This window comes from Lynx rufus, unplaced genomic scaffold (assembly GCF_022079265.1).
Source record: "Lynx rufus isolate CCGP_SWC_20201006 ecotype Redwood Valley unplaced genomic scaffold, mLynRuf1.p SCAF_5, whole genome shotgun sequence".
Taxonomy (NCBI): Eukaryota; Metazoa; Chordata; class Mammalia; order Carnivora; family Felidae; genus Lynx; species Lynx rufus.
Window position 1 is genome coordinate 83,848,298 of NW_025814867.1, and position 16,224 is coordinate 83,864,521.

General features: G+C 41.6%; 1 protein-coding gene across 1 annotated transcript in view; it reads right to left on the reverse strand.

Annotated features, from left to right (window-relative positions):
- Positions 1-8,350, reverse strand: part of ATP13A5 (ATPase 13A5) — a 114,330-nt gene extending 105,980 nt beyond the window's left edge. The window contains exon 1 of the mRNA XM_047100030.1: positions 8,288-8,350. Coding sequence (XP_046955986.1) covers positions 8,288-8,350 — 63 coding nt within the window. The remainder of the gene's footprint in view (positions 1-8,287) is intronic.
- Positions 8,351-16,224: the final 7,874 nt, after the last annotated feature.

A 16,224-nucleotide genomic window follows, 5' to 3' on the forward strand; every position in this document is an offset into this window, starting at 1 on the left:
GATGTGATAATAGGTTCAGCCAAAGGTGGAGAGAGTTTTTGGTTTTGAGTTGTGAGATACTGAAACAAGGTTGGTAATGGGAAGCGGCTGTGTTCCACAGGGTGAGGAACCCAGATCTACCACCTACTAGAGAGTTGAATAGCACAAAGGTCGCGCCATCTTCATATAGACTTGATTTCTATTTTCTGTTGCCAGTAATGTTCCCTCACTTTTTTGTTTCCTACTAGAATTCCATGCTCCCAATACCAGGAGAGGTACCACATTTCTAATGGTCTTTTCCTTGGCCCAAAATACAAAAGGAAGCAGCCTGGATTCGGAGTAACAATGAAATATGCACGTGCCTTTCAACAGAGGTTGCTGCTAAAGGGCACAATTTAGAGCCCTATCCAGGTCTATCAGCAGAGCCTCTGTTCTTTATACCCCACCCCATTGCCTTCTAGAAGCTCTCGCTTCTGCTCCTTGCTCCATCACTTACTAGTTAATATGATCTGGGTAAATGATTTAAGTTCACTAAATTTTTAGATTCCTCATGTGAAACTGTGGCTGCATGAGAAAACTCAGTTCAAATCATCCCTCTACCACTTAACCCCATATAAGTCATTGAGCAACCCATTTTATTTCTTCTGATGACTCACTTTCCCCTTCCATAAAGGAAAATAACAGTATCTTCCGGGTTTGTTCCAAGAAACCAATGAGTTAATGCATGCAAAGCATTTAGCAGGGCTCTTGAAACATTTCAAGTATGTAGTATACATTAACGGTTAATATTAGCTTGAGTAATACACAGGTCAACAAAATTTCAGTAGATTAAAAACGGCTAGTCCCATTGGAGTCATTGTGAAATGATTTGACCACAGGCAATATTCAGAACTAAATGCTATTTGAGAAAACCGTTGTTGTATTTCTAAAAGTGATTGATCCAATGGCTTAAGTGGAATTTTTGCTTTTCCCACAGAGCACGAATTGTCACAATTGAAGTCAAACACAGGCCAAAAAGAAAACTGCTCACCTTCGTGATACATGAAACTGGGAAAAGAGCTTTAAGATAAATGCCAAATTGATTGAAAAACTAACTAGCTTAGTAACTAATATATAATATATATATGAATCATGCATTAGAAATTATATGTACATATGTATTATATATATGTATATATATGTATATATGTATATATATATATATATGAGCATACACACACACACACACACAGTACAATCACCTTCACTCATATAGGAGGAAAACCGTGTAATAGGGGATCCTCCCCCCCCCCACCCAAGGTAATGTGACTTTGCATATGTTACTTAACTGAGCCTCATTTTCCCAGTATAAAATGTATATCTGAGTGGCTAGCTCATGGGGATTAAATGAGAACATACAATATGGAGTTCTAGTGCATAAAAGGCACTTTTAAAATCATTTTCCTTTCTTTTTTAAATAAGTAGGTCTTATAATTACCATCAGAGATGGAACTAAGATTGGCCAAATTCCACAGGAAAGAAGAGTTACAGGGTGCAGCTTCATCTAAACATTGTCTCTTCCCCCGAGTCCTCTTTTGGAGAGCTCCTCTTAGTTGGGCACAACCGTCCCCCAGCTCTCTGCTTATTTTTCTTCCTGAATTTTCATTGCATCTAGAGCACTGGCATTTGTGCATGACTGGTGTTTTGAACAGGTCCTTTTGCATTTTTGTAAACGCTTTTATTCTTATGCTCACCTTTCATGTGTTTATCTAAATATTTCTTTTCAGCAATGTTTAAAGTTTATTTTTATTTATTTTGAGAGAGAAAATAGAAAGAAGTGCAGGAGGGGCAGAGAGAGGGAGGCAGAATCTCAAGTAGGTTCCGCCTTGTCAGCACAGAGCCCGATGCAGGGCTCCGTCTAATGAACCGTGAGATGGTGACTGGAGCTGAAGAGTCGGAAGCTTAACCGACTGAGCCACTCAGGCGCCCCTACTTATCTACATATTTCTTGCGTACTTACCATGCACAGGCACCGTAGTATGTGATTCAACTCTTTTAGAATGGGTCTCTGGGTTACAGTTTGCAACACATTCACTTACTCAAACCCACATTCTCGCAGCACCAAGTCAGTATTTACTCAACCAAGACATAACATAAATAATTCTCAGTACGCTAATGTACTGGGAATGGCAATGCCAGTTTTTTGCTGTGAAGTGTTAAGTCCTTCCATTCAGAGGTGCTCCAATAGCCTTAGAGTAAGTTAGCTTTTTCTGGGCAGGCCTCAAGCTTTCCCTTGAACCATGGCCAAGGAGATGATACCTCTGAGTCCTTTTATGGGCCAAGAATTCATCGTGTTCTCTTTTTTCTCAAACAACAATCACAGCACCATGTTTCCATTCATTATTCACAATCTACCCTTTGTCATCTTTATCTGGAGACCCAATTGTGTTCCTTTGTGTGATAGGTGAGTGAAGGTTCTCCTCTGCTCTCTTGTCTCCAACTCTGCCGTGTTCCCAGGTTCTTTTCTTTAATGTTAGGGTAAATGTCTCTGGTTCATGGATCATGTTAAAATTTTTAAGCCTACTTGTTAATTTTGAGAGAGAGACACAGAGAGCATGAGTGGGTTAGTGGCAGAGAGAGAGTGGGAGAGAATCCTAGGTAGGCTCTGCGCGGTCAATGCAGAGCTGGATGAGGGGCTCGAACTCATGAATTGTGAGGTCATGACCCGAGCCGAGATCAAGAGTTGACGCTTAACCAACCGAGCTACCCAGGTGCCCCAACTAATGGATCATGTCAGTATAGTCATTGTTCCTTACCCCTCTATTACTGCTTTGGTTTGGCCGCATGTAGTAATTTGTGTTAGTCATCACTGATTAACAAGAAATTTTAGTTATAGTTTCATATATCTTGTCCTGTGTTCACGCATGGAGTGTCCCTTGAGCAGGGGGAGACAATGTCTTGGGTCACTTTCTCTTTTGTCTGCATTTGGTAATCAGAGCTAACCTTTCTCAAGCCCTTAATCAGGTACCATTCAATCCTCACAACTACTCCATGAAATAGGCGTAATTATTTATGAAAATAGATACTATTATTCACAGTACTTATAAATTATTGTTTGTAGATAAAAAAATTGAGTCTTAAAGATGTTCAAAATAATTATTGAAATAGGTCAACCTCTTAAGTTTTCCCTGTACGCTTTTTTCTGGAATAAGAAAAGCCCTTTCCTCTTTAGCACTGTGAATCAAAACCCAATACCGAAGAGATGAACATATTGTCACACTCAGCTCCAGACATTCCCATAAAGTCAACTACTCTAACAAAAGTGCTACTTCCTGGAAGTAAAAGTGCAAGTAAGGACTTTTGTTTGATGCAGCTAACAGCAAAAAAGCAGAAAGCGTGGGTCAAAAAGTAATGAGATGCATGGGCTAATCAGCTGAGGCCATTTCGAGAGCCAGAATTTGCCTTAGACCAGGACGTGGGACAACATGGCATGTTCTGTTAAATTTTATTCCTGAAATGAGGGCATCAGTAATACAAGAGGGGTATCTCAGAAATGATACGGTTCAAATTCCTTTCCTGAAAAAAATAGCTATAGACCATCCTTCACAATGAGCATCCAGAGGCTACCAAAGTTAGGCTGCTCACTTATAGGGCTATACCTTCCCTTGTTGGATAGCTGTGGTGTATTAGTTTTTATTGCCACATAACAAACTTAGTGGTTTAAAACAACACAAATCCATTATCTCGCAGTTTCCGTGGGTTAGGGGTCTGACTGTGGATCCTCTGCTCAGTGTCTCACAAAAAGATCAAGGTGTCCTCTGGGCTGTGTTCCTTTCAGAGATCAAGGACCTCTTTCCAGAACACACGGTTATTGGCAGGATTCAGTTGTTTCTTCTAGCACCGAGAGAGAGAGACCACCCCCCCTTCTCTTGCTGGTTGTAAACTAGAAGTTGCTCTCAGTTCTCAGTTCTTAGACACACTCAGAGCTCTTACCACACAGAGCTTTCCATCTTCAAAGATGCAATGGAAAAAGCTCCCTTGCATCAAGCCCCTATCATGCTCTGAATATCCATAACTCCAGAAAGAACACAAGCTCTTTTCTGTGCTCACCTGATCAGGTCAGGCCCACCTAGGCAATCTCCCTTTTGATTAACTCAGCTGAGTCCATGTTGATTACATCTGTAAAATCCATTTTGCTACACAACATAACATAGTCACAGGAGTTACAGCTCATCATATTTATGGGTTCCACCACACTCAACTGAAGGGAATTATACAAGGGGAAGAGTCAATGGAGAGGTATCATGTTAAGATTCTGCCACCACAGATGGTTGGGAAATTAACTGTCCTGTAATGAAAATAAATCAGGCTGGATTCTGCCAACTTATACTCTGTTCTCCACATCAGCCTCTCAACTATTGGAAGACAAGTGCCTTGATTATTCTTTGGGTAACTATTCCCAATATCTTTTAAACGATTCTATTTTTTTTTTAATTTAAATCCAAGTTAGTTAACATAGAGTGTAACAATGGTTTCAGGAGTAGAATTTGGTGATTCATCACTTACATACACCCAGCACTCATCCCAACAAAAGTGCCATTCCTAATAATGCCCATCACCCATTAGCCCATCCCCCCATCCAACACCCCTCCAGCAATCCTCAGTTTTTTCTCTGTATTTAAGAGTCTCTTATGGTTTGCCTCCCTCTCTGTTTTTATCTTATTTTTCCTTCCCTTCCCCTGTGCTCATCTGTTTTGTTTCTTAAATTCTACATATGAGTGGAATCATACTGTATTTATCTTTCTCTGACTGACTTATTTTGCTTAGCATAATACATTCTAGTTCCATCCACATTATTGCAGATGGCAAGATTTCATTCTTTTTGATCACTCAGTGATACTCCATTGTGTGTGTGTGCGCGCCCACGCGTGTGTGTGTGTGTGTATACTCCATCTTCTTTATCCATTCATCAGTTGATGGATATTTGTGCTCTTTCCATAATTTTAGCTATTTTTGTTAGTGCTGCTATAAACACTGGGGTGCATGTGCCCCTTAAAATCAGCCTTTTTGTATTCCTTGGATAAATACCTAGTAGTGCAATTGCTGCATTGTAGGGTAGCTCTATTTTAAATTTTTTGAGGAGCCTCCATACTGTTCTCCAGAGTGGCTACACCATTTTAAATGATTCTTGTTTGTGAAATCCAGATATCTTTCTAAATACACTATACTTCTTGTTTGAATCTTAGAATGAAATATAACTCCCTAGAAGTTTCCTAAATATTATAGATTATAATAGAACTGTTATTTCTTCTATTATGCTGAATGGGCTTCTAGTGAGACATCCAAGTACTAATTTTTTATAGCTATATCATAGTGGTAACTAAAAATTCAGCCATGACCAAATAAAGCACTTTAATTACTTTTTCACACATAGCTACAAAGCCCAAGTCATTGATATCCCCACCTTGTAGTTTGAGAGTAACTTTAAACACAAACTCAATACCAAGGCCTGTTACACCGCATTGTCAATTTCTCTCTTACAATCAAGTCTAGAAAACTTTTTGAATCTTGGTTCTGTCGCCTATATTGTTACCTTTCCCTCATAGTGGGGCATCAGTCACAGATTAGATAAGCTTGCCTTCATCCAAGCTGTTAACATAAGTTTTGACAAAAGATAGGAAAGAGGCCAATAGGGCGTGATTTTTGATTTTCAATTTTAATCCTTTGAGTAGGGTTTGTGTGTGTGTGTGTGTGTGTGTGTGTGTGTGTGTGTGTCTTTAAATTAAAGAGGAGTACATGCTGTTGTTTAAAATAATTCAGGGGCACCTGGGTGGCTCAGTTGGTTAAGCATCCAACTTTTGCTCAGGTCATGATCTCATGGTTCATGGGTTTGAGCCCTGCATTGAGCTCCACACTGGTGTGGAACCTGCTTAGGATTCTCTCTCTCCCTCTCTCTCTGTCCCTCCCCCCACTCATGCTTTCTCTTTCTCTCAAAATAAATAAATAAACTTTAAAAATATATTAAAATAATTCAGACGTTCCAAGTTCCTGATTTTTCTTACTAATTCATCACATACTGTTTGGTTTCATAATGGTAGCTTTCAAACAATTATCACTCCCCAAGTTTAATCAGACAAAGGGAGGATATTTCCAATACTAATTTCACTTACTATTTGCAAATTTCCCATAGTAAGCCCTGCCTCCTTGGATGTAAATGAACTCCTTATATTTTCACAGCACTTTCCACATTTCATATATGGCACTCGCAAAACTTTCAAATCAGAGGGGTTAACGTGATATTGTTTTCAGGCAACTAGCAAGGCCACAAAAGGTGTCCACACTCGTGGTTAACAGCAGGTCCTTGACTAAAGCCCAGATCTGTGGTCTTAGAGTCCAGGAATCCTTCACTGTTTCCCAGAAAACAAATTAATGTGAAGTGAAGAGCTCTCCTGTCAAAACTGTATCTTCCACACCAAGTAGCCCTTTCCTCCCCTGGAGCTGCTCCCAGTTGCAATGTTGACATTTAGTTGGCAGGCGTCAGTAAAGAGGGGGAGAGCACCAGTGGAAAGATTGGCTTTGCAACTCATGTGAACAAAGCATCTCTTGTGTCTCAGAGGCAGAATCAAGACCACCTTTAGAAAGCAAATGCAGCACGAATGGCCTAAGAGAACCCTGAAACAACGGCTGACATGCACACTGTGTGCCTCAATACATGCCTGGCTAAGGAGAGAGACCTATGCCCCCCACGTGATTCAGAAAATTAAAATACTAGGCTACAGACTTTATAAATACATCACAGAGTTAGAGAAAAAATAAAGAGCGGCCAAAGATTTTCATGAACAGTCATCTACATGTTGGGGAAAAAAACATCAAAACTGGCACAGAGCTGTTTAGTAGTGAATACAGGTAAGCAGGTTTTAGTTCTTTGAATCCCTTCAAGATTTGAAGCATTATACCATTGTCCAGATCAGTGTGGTATGATAATAGAAGTCGCTGATGTGAACCATGTTTGTAATTGAAATTTCCTAGTGGATGCATTAAAGAAGTAAAAAGCAGATGAAATCAATTTTTATAACATATGTTATGTAACCCAACATATCCAAACTATCATTTCAAAGTGTAACCGATATAAAAATTATTAATGAGCTATTTTACTCTTTTTTCTTTCACTATCTTCAAAATCTGGTGTGTATGTTACACATAGAGCACATTTCACTTTGGTCCCACTATTTTGCTAGTATTCAAGAACCATGTATGACCAGGGACTGCCTTCTTGAACAGTGTCGGTGTACGTGAAATCACTTATTTTTATTAGGTTAACAAAGAAGGGTGTGGAGGGAGGGTGGGTGTGGATTTCCCACAGATCTCATGGGGAACTGGAAGACCAAGCAGGAAACTGACACCCTTCTGCTATGTGACCCACATCTCATGGGCCCTTTCCGTCTCCAGTGTTCCATCTCTGTCTGGGCCCCCATTCTCCTTCTCTCCCTTTCTCATTGCCTACCTGCAGACACTATTGCAGTGTGAATAGCATGGAGTGTGAAGGGGGAAGAAGGGGGCTCGATTTCCAGCCTGTCCCTTGTAGACTGAAGAAGACCTTTTACAAGTTACTTAACCTCTTCGATCTCAGATTTCTTTCTGTGAAATAGGATTAAGTCCTTCATCACTGAATTCTAAGCATCAATTAAAATAACAAATGTAAACTTGTCAGTCCCAAACAGACCCTGCAGTTTCTAAGCTTTTAATGATTATTTTTCAAGATGGCTATATGTTTGGTAGAAGAGGCAGTAGGGAAAGAGAACTGGAGAAGTGAAAACTTTTAAAAAAAAAAAATATATATATATATACTTAATACCAGGCCACAATGTTCTTTTTTTTTTAGTACTTGGTGCTTAAAACCTCTCTATACTTTTAGCATAACTTCAACCCAAAGCACACTGAGCTTCAGTAATACAGATATACCAAAAACATAAGAATTAAACAAAAAACTTTCAGGTTTTGCTCGAGTTTGTCCAAGTAGATGGAGACCCAGATGATGAGGGGGAGACCCCTTCCTGAGCACGATGTGGGATATACACTGAATACTCCACAAAATGTCTAAGAAGGAAAGTTCATTCTGTCTGATGCATATGGGGTTGGCAAGAACTCCATCATCTAGAAGACAGTCTTCTCAGCCCGTTCCCCAACTATAAAATTGTGCCCTTGGATCTCAAGGAGCCTTACAATAATTAAATCTCTGCAGTTCCTAAAGCCAGTACCACTACAGTTGCACCTACCCATAGCCTCAGATACTTTGAGAAGTCCGTACTCCAAAAAAGGGAAGACTCACCAGTTCATTCTCCTCTCCTTGGTTGAGCAGAGCCCGGTGGTCCTTCTTACTCTTCTCCTCCATCTAAACCAGACTTGTTAGGGTCCCTTCCCGACTAATTCTTTGGGGAAAAGTCAAAGCTGCTTGAGACTTATGTGAACTCAGAGCAGTCACTACTTGTCACTGCTTTCTCAGGTGCTTTTAAAATCTCTTACCACAACCCTCACCTATTAGGCTAACAAAGAAAAGAGAGGAAATACTCTCCTCAGCCACAGGATTGGCCCATTCATCTATCTGCTTAGTGTGTTTCTTTTTTTTTCCCCCCTCCCTCCCTGGTGTTTATTTGCTGATGTGAGATGTGATAGGCTCTAGACTTAAGTTGTTGAACCAGAAAGATTAATAATTTTGTGCACTGCCCGTAAGTATCTCAGCCAATGAACGAGAATGGCCACTTCACTAAAACCCCAAGGCAAAAAGATTAACTAGTTAGAGATGAATAAAAACCCTGTGGAACTTCGGGATATGGATATGTTGGGGGTGACAATGAGAATCTAAGGAAGGGGAGTTGGTTCATGATGGAGAATGTAGCAATCATTTTGGAATCAGGAAAACTTGAACTCTAGTACCTGCTCTACTGATGAGCCTGAGCAGATCACTTAAAATCTGAATTTTAGGTTTCTAATATATAAAGTGTCAATAATAATTAAATAGTTGATATGACGATCTAAGATATTCGTAAAAAATCAACAATAGCACCTGTCACACTCAATAAAAGATAATCATCACCATTATTGTAACTCTAACGAAGAAAAAAGAAGTTTCTAATAATAATTTGACTCCTTTCGTTTTCTTTTTTTAGTTTGTAAAAAGTTTTCAGATAAGCATATAATGCAGGAGGAGCTAGAAAGGCTGATTATTGGGGATATCATCTAAATTTCCACAATTGTATAATTACCACTGAACTTGATATTTTTATCAAAAAATAGGTGCACTGGGATCCATTCAAAGTTTAAGTTGTTCATAAGAAAGAATTTTATCTTTTTTTTTTTCTTTTTATTGCATCCAGTCCACTGAGCAAAAATCCTTGCCACTTTGGCTATGGAAGAAAACTTACCAGGAGTGAAGACTACAGAGGATGACACTTGACTCTCTCTTCTGCCTAAGAGAGTCATTGGTTGCCTTCAAGGGAACCAGTGCTGCCTTGAAGTTTAGGAGAATCCAACGTGCTCTCTGGCCCAGGAGGAAATGGTTGATGGAAACAATTACAGCTTTGCATGCCAGAGAGGCTGCTGAAGTGCCCACACTAAAGAGAAATATGTGATCACAAATGTGGCATTTTAAGTGTTACCAATCTGAGGTAGAGCTCAGATTTGGAGAAAGTTGTCCTGGGTTTTAGTAAAACGTAATTAAAGACTTGAGGAGTAGCTGTCACTTACTTCTTATCCATCCACTATTCACTCATATTTCTGCTAAAAGAATAGCTCCTTTGTCTGGGCAGTCTGACCTCAGCTGAAAGCACCAGGATGAGTCACGATTTACCTGAGTGGGCATGTGACCCAGTTCTCAACAGTAATGTGCAAAAGAAAGACAACTAGGGACAGAGGTCTTCTGGAAAAGATGAACCTATTGATGAAAAAGAGAAAATAGCTTATTTTCTATCTTTTACTCCCTTCCTTTGAAAGCGATAGGTGAGGATGTGATGCTTGGAGTATGGCAGCCATCTTTCGATCATAAGGAGAATGAAAATCACCATGCCAATGATGGCAGAGCAAAGAGCAGAAGAGCTTAGATCCTTATGATACCACTGAGCCATGGCACTAAGCCTGGGACTACTCGCTCCAGACACCTTGTTCCAAACTTAATGAGACGTTCTTAATAAAGCTGCTGCTGTTTGTGGTTTCTGCTACTTACAGCCCAAAGACACAAAAATGTAACACCCATCACAACTCTGTTCAACACCTACTCAGTAATTACATGTTAAACAACAGATACTCCAGACATTCGTGCTAGGCCTTTGGGATTTAGTGGCAAAAAGGAAAGTCACTATCCTGAGGGAGTTTACGGTTTCTTGGGAGAAACAGACAAGTGAGCATCTGCCTAAGTAGAAAGGATCTAGAACTCAGAGTGAATGGGATCACAGCTTCCTGAAGGAAGTGGCATCTGTGCCGACATCGCAAAGATGAGTGGAAGTTAACCAGGTGGAAGGAATGGGGGATAGAGGTGGGTGGTGAGCACATGTTAGGCCAGAGAACAGAAGGACAGAATGTGTGAAAAGATTCAAGAGAGGTGAGAAATATAGCCTGTGTGGGGTATCAAGAGAAATCAATGACTTCAGAAGAGAGGCAGAGAAGGGATGCACAGAGCAATGATGATGGAGATGTAAACAGGGGTGCGCCTGGCCTTGAAGAGCTTATAAATCAAGTCAAACTGGTTGGTCCATTCTTTGAGTGGATTGCATGTGTGCCCGTGCATGTGTATGTGTACGTGTGTGGGTTCATTTGTTTTGTTTTGTTTTGTTTTGTTTTGTTTTTGCTTAGTATGTGGCTAAAGAGTTCTCTTTACTAGCTAGACCTGAGACCTTTCTACTAATGAACATTCTTTCCATTCAACATAAAGTCTTCTTTGTTTTTCATGTTTACTTGCTTATTTTGAGAGAGAGAGAGGAAGAGAGTGCAGGGAGAGGCAGAGGGAGAGAGAGAGAGAGAGAGAAAATATCAAGCAAACTCTGCACTGTCAATGCAGAGTCTGTTGTGGGGCTCGAACTCATGAACGGTGAGATCATGACCTGAGCCAAAACCCAGTATTGGATGCTTAACCGACTGAGCCACACAGGCGCCCCCAACATAAAGTCTTCTAATAATTACAACTGTTCACAAATGGTCCACAGTTCATGAGCTTCTGAGCCCTAGCAGTGTGCATGCTGACATTTGGCCTGCTCACCATACAGATAATTGAGTCACCAGGTCAAAGTTTGTATTAGATGCTCTTGAGGTTTTGTAAGTACTGAGCTGTTGCTTCAGCCACCAGAGGACATGCTCTGCAGAGAAAATAATCACATCTGCCTTAAACCCTAACTCCCAGAAGATCTGCAACTGATAAAGGTCAAAGGATCCACTGTCAGATGTCCATAAGCCAGAGAAAGCCAGCCACACTCCTGTGGCTTAGCCAGCCCCTTGCAGGCCCACGTGTGGAAGAGTCACCAGTTGAGTTTATGTGTGTAGCAGGGAAGTGGGGCAAGGGTGAAAGGATCTCTGGTGTGAGAAGCCACATCAGCATTAGTAGGAATGACTTCCTCCAGGCTGAACAGCCATAGTGCTCAGGAGGTGATAACTTATGTTGGGACATTGGGACGTTAGGACTCTCAGATCCTTTCTATCTGAAGGCAGCAGATTCTTGATCCCCTGTGGCTGGAAGCAAAACACAGTTCATCCTGTGAACCCCGAAGGCAAACTCTTTACTAATGACAAGTTGTCACCACCATATGCCATAATGTAAGGCTTCCAGAGACAGGAGGGGAGGGGGGAGCAGGATGAGGAAATGCAAAAGGAAAGGGAGGGAAAGGCTCACCTCACACACAGTCCTGAAGAAATGATTCCCCTCAGAGGCCTAGTCTTAGACCTTACAAGGACTTACTGTTCAGAGTAAAGCCAGAGGAACTATAGAACTAAGAGAGTATCTCATTTCCTCCCACAGTCCCTGACTCAGAACGCAATTTGGTTAACTGTTCAACTCTTGGTTTTGGCTCAGGTCATGGTCTCTCGGTTCATGAGTTCAATCCCTACATCAGGCTCTGTGCTGACAGCCTGGAGACTGGGATTCTCTTTTTTTTCCCTCTCTCTCTGCCCCTTCCCACTCATTCTCTTCTTCTCTCTCTCTCTCTCAAAATAAATAACCTTAAAAAAAACCCCACAAAACTTCAATTTTAAAGATATTATTCAAAGTCAGCAATATATTTCAAGTATCAACTAAAATTTGCACTTACTATACAAAAATATTTCAGGTCACAACATGTACCTTGCTTTATTCTTTTTGAAGAGCCTTGGAAGAAAAAAACTAGATAACCAAGTTGAAGCCAGTGGATGGAAATCTGATCGAGCTAAGGAATTAGATTTTATGTGGTTGGCAAAAAAGCATCCCTTAGAGGTGTACAATGACTCACCGACCTGTTCAGCTCCATTCCATTCTGCCCACACATGTGAAAAGCTGCCGTATGCAATGCACTGTTCTAGGCCCTAAAATGAGAATCTAGAGCTGAATGAGCCTCAAACCCTGCCCTTGAGCTCAGACTACTGGAGTCATGTTCCAGAATCTAAATCTGTATTTTCTGCTTTCCTCCAGCTGCTCTTGTGACCCATGTCACAAAAGGGCTTTGACAAGCTCATCTTTCATCCACAAGCTCAGTTCCAACTAGTCATTGATATGTTAACCATTCACTGCTCAGCTAGATCCTTTGAGGTGTCTTCCTCCTGTAGAAACTGGATGATTCAGAATCTGTTGCCAGAAGTTATAATGTTTGAAAGTCACTGATTGTTAGAATATCTGAACTTATAGTAGAAAACAAGGCAGCTCAAGGATTTCTGATTAGAGAATGTGAAGCAAGGGGGAAAAGGTATTCCACCTCCCCCACTTACAACTGACTCCTGATTCATGAGGTTCTCATTTCTGCTCTTGTTCCAGGCCTGGCTCCCCATTCAGCTGCCCTCTGTAGGGGACAGAGACACAAGTTAGGTAGCTGGGCCAGCTCTTCCATGGCCCTCATGGGGGTCAAGTATGAGAGCCGGCATCAAACCTTAGGATCTTCTTGGTCTTGATTATAAAATTAGTTGGGGCGCCTGGGTGGCTCAGTCAGTTGAGCGTCCGATTTTGGCTCACGTCATGATCTCGCAGTCCATGAGTTCGAGCCCCGCGTCAGGCTCTGTGCTGACAGCTCGGAGCCTGGAGCCTGCTTCGAATTCTGTGTCTCCCTCTCTCTCTGCCCCTCCCCCACTCATGCTCTGTCTCTCTCTCTGTCTCTCTCTCTCTGTCAATAATAAATAAACATTAAAAACAGTTTAAAAAATTAGCTTCAGATGCATTGCAGATACCGTAATTTGGTGTGGAGCATTGAAAGTTATTCTTTCTCATGCACTTGCTTATGCTGTGATTTTAAAAGTATTGTATCTTCAGTCATTGAATAAGTATTAATTGATTTAATCTGTTATGGAGTCGATTATATTTTCCTAATGGTTTATACGTCCAGGTTTGGTAGCCCTCGTGGCCCGTGGGTTCACCAACTTTGCTCTGGGGTTCATTCCCATAGCATTTTATACATAAGTCAGTAACAAAACTCTTACCACATTCAAGGGAAAGGACCGTTCTTCAAATCCCAGCATTAAGTTCAGGGAATGGCAGATATGGTAGGTGCTCAATAAACAATGTGTAAATGAATAAATCACTCTGTCCCTGCCTAGAGAATCTGCTTTACAATATTCCATTTTTCAGATTGGGCAGATGCGTACAGAGTTTTTCCTTTAGGATGGTCATTGGCAGAGTGGAAAACAGAACTAGAGCAGATACTATCTGTGGTCTGTTTAAATCCCTGTGGATGCCTTTGAAGCCTCAACAGGTGTTTGCATGTTCTTCTAATGACCTGCATTGGCCATTCTCTGCAGAGGATTGCCTTTGAGCCCTTTTGCCTGTCCCAGCAAAGACCCCAAAGTGCCTGGAAGTTACTCCCCACCCCCACTCTCCCCAAGCAGTCCTGAGCCAATGATGAAGGCTGAGTCTGAGCCTTTTCTCCCTCGCCAAGAGTTAGGACACTGAGGTGAAGTTTGCACTCCCAAGCTCCCTGGCAGCATCAGGTTGAGGTTAACACTTTGCCAAAAATCACATTCTTACTTGTCTCTTCTTCCACTACTTTACCAGTTTCTCCTGGAACAGTTCCTTAATAAAATATTTGCACATAAATCCCTGTCCCAGTGTCTGTTTCTGGGAACCCAACTTCAGGAAAGAACTAAGGCTTCCTGATATTTGTATCCCCTGAATCTACGTAGGTACAATCAACCCATTTCTACTGGGGGGAAGGAAACCACCGGCTATATAAGCAGATTTCACCTTCCCATGCTCTCACCTGGCTTTTACCCAGCAACCTCACCTCAAGGCCTCCAATTTCTTCTCTCCCTGCTGTAAAATTTTCCATAAAACACCTGAGTTTAGTTTTACCATTTTTTCTGCCTAAGGTTTTAAAAACTTTCCAAGAGAAGTCGTAACTTATTTTATGCTGCTGGAAATGGATTGACTATTGTCAAGGAACTTAAGCTTGCCAAAACTTATGCCACATTGCCCAGGGTACTCTGTGTATTTAGTAGCTGCATAAGAACAGAATGTCTGTGTAATTTAATATTTGGGAGGGCTTTCCTGGTGACTGGTCACAAGAACAAATCTACACCGACTGCCAGTTGCATGGCTTGTCAGCTGAGCACAGTAAATGCCAGTGAGAATGATTGTCAAGTGTTAACTGTATTTGTCAGGTAAGTCACCAACTGGAATCTGACTAGTGGCCAAAAATGCCCCGGTGCTGTCAGATCACTACCATGGTGAACACTAAACCCCCACTCCTGCCTCCCTCATTGCTACTGACAATGCTGATGACCACTGAGACCAGTGATGGATGCTGAACAGAAGGGCAATAGCATTTCTGAAATTGATGTTGTCTCTGCTCAAAGATCAGAGTTTCGATTATATTTGTCAATCCAGGAGGTTTCCCTGGGAAGAAAACAGCCTGCATGAGGCCAGAGGATTACAAACATAGGGAATGGGGGAGCCTGGGTGGCTCAGTCGGTAAAGCATCCCACTTCAGCTCAGGTCATGATCTCCCAGTTTGTGGATTCAAGCCCTGAGTCAGGCTCTGTGCTGACAGCTTGGAGCCTGGAGCCTGCTTCAGATTCTGTGTCTCCCTCTCTCTCTGTCCCTCCCCCACTCCTGCTCTCTCTCTCTCTCTCTCTCAAAGATAAACAAACATTAAAAAATGAAAAAAATCAAGGGCACATGGGTGGCTCAGTCGGCTGAATGTCCGATTTCTGCTCAGGTCATGACCTCGCAGTCTGTGAGTTCGAGCCCCACGTCGGACTCTGTGCTGACAGCTCAGAGCCTGGAGCCTGCTTCGGATTCTGTGTCTCCCTCTCTCTCTGCCCCTCCCCTACTCATGCTGTGTGTGTGTGTGTGTGTCTCTGCCAAAAATAAATAAACATTAAAAAATTAAAAAAAGAAAAGAACAGAGGACTTAGAGTTTTAGCAAAGAGCAGGGATAACTGGACTCATCTCAAGGGAGAGAAGTCTGTCAGTGGGGTTTCTTCCCACCAGAGTCTTTTATAACATGGAGTAGAGAATGCAGGGTGATAAACAGAGTATTTCCAAAGGAATTACACCAAAAAAAAAAAAAAAGTTCTCTCCCCACTGCTGGAGTTGGCAGGAAAATATTGTAGATGTATCTCTATGGGGACAAGGGCAAGATAGCACATTTAGGGACAATTTAAGTTATTCTTTTAGGATCACAGTTCCAACACCTGATTCATCATCAGAATCACCTGGAGAGCTTGCTAAAGATACAACTCCTCTGGACTCATCTCAGAGATTCCGACTGAGTATGTGTGAGGTTGGGCCCGGGACTTTATTCCTAATAAGCAACTTGGGGATTTTCATGATGGCTCAAGTTTGGGGACCAGGTTCCACAGGAAGCCTATAAATTGCTGTGAACTATTTCCTGAATAGAGTGAGCTAACACATAATGGGACGGCCAAGAGGCCAACTAAACACTACCTATAAATATGCCCCAACTTGAACATCCTTGCGCAGGTCTTTGCATCTCATTTCAAGATCCAGTAGACTTGAAGGACCAATTGTAAAAAGCCTTCACCATAGTCATATGCTGGGATGACAAGGACACAAAACGAGGTCTAAAAATAAAGTTGACTCTTTTG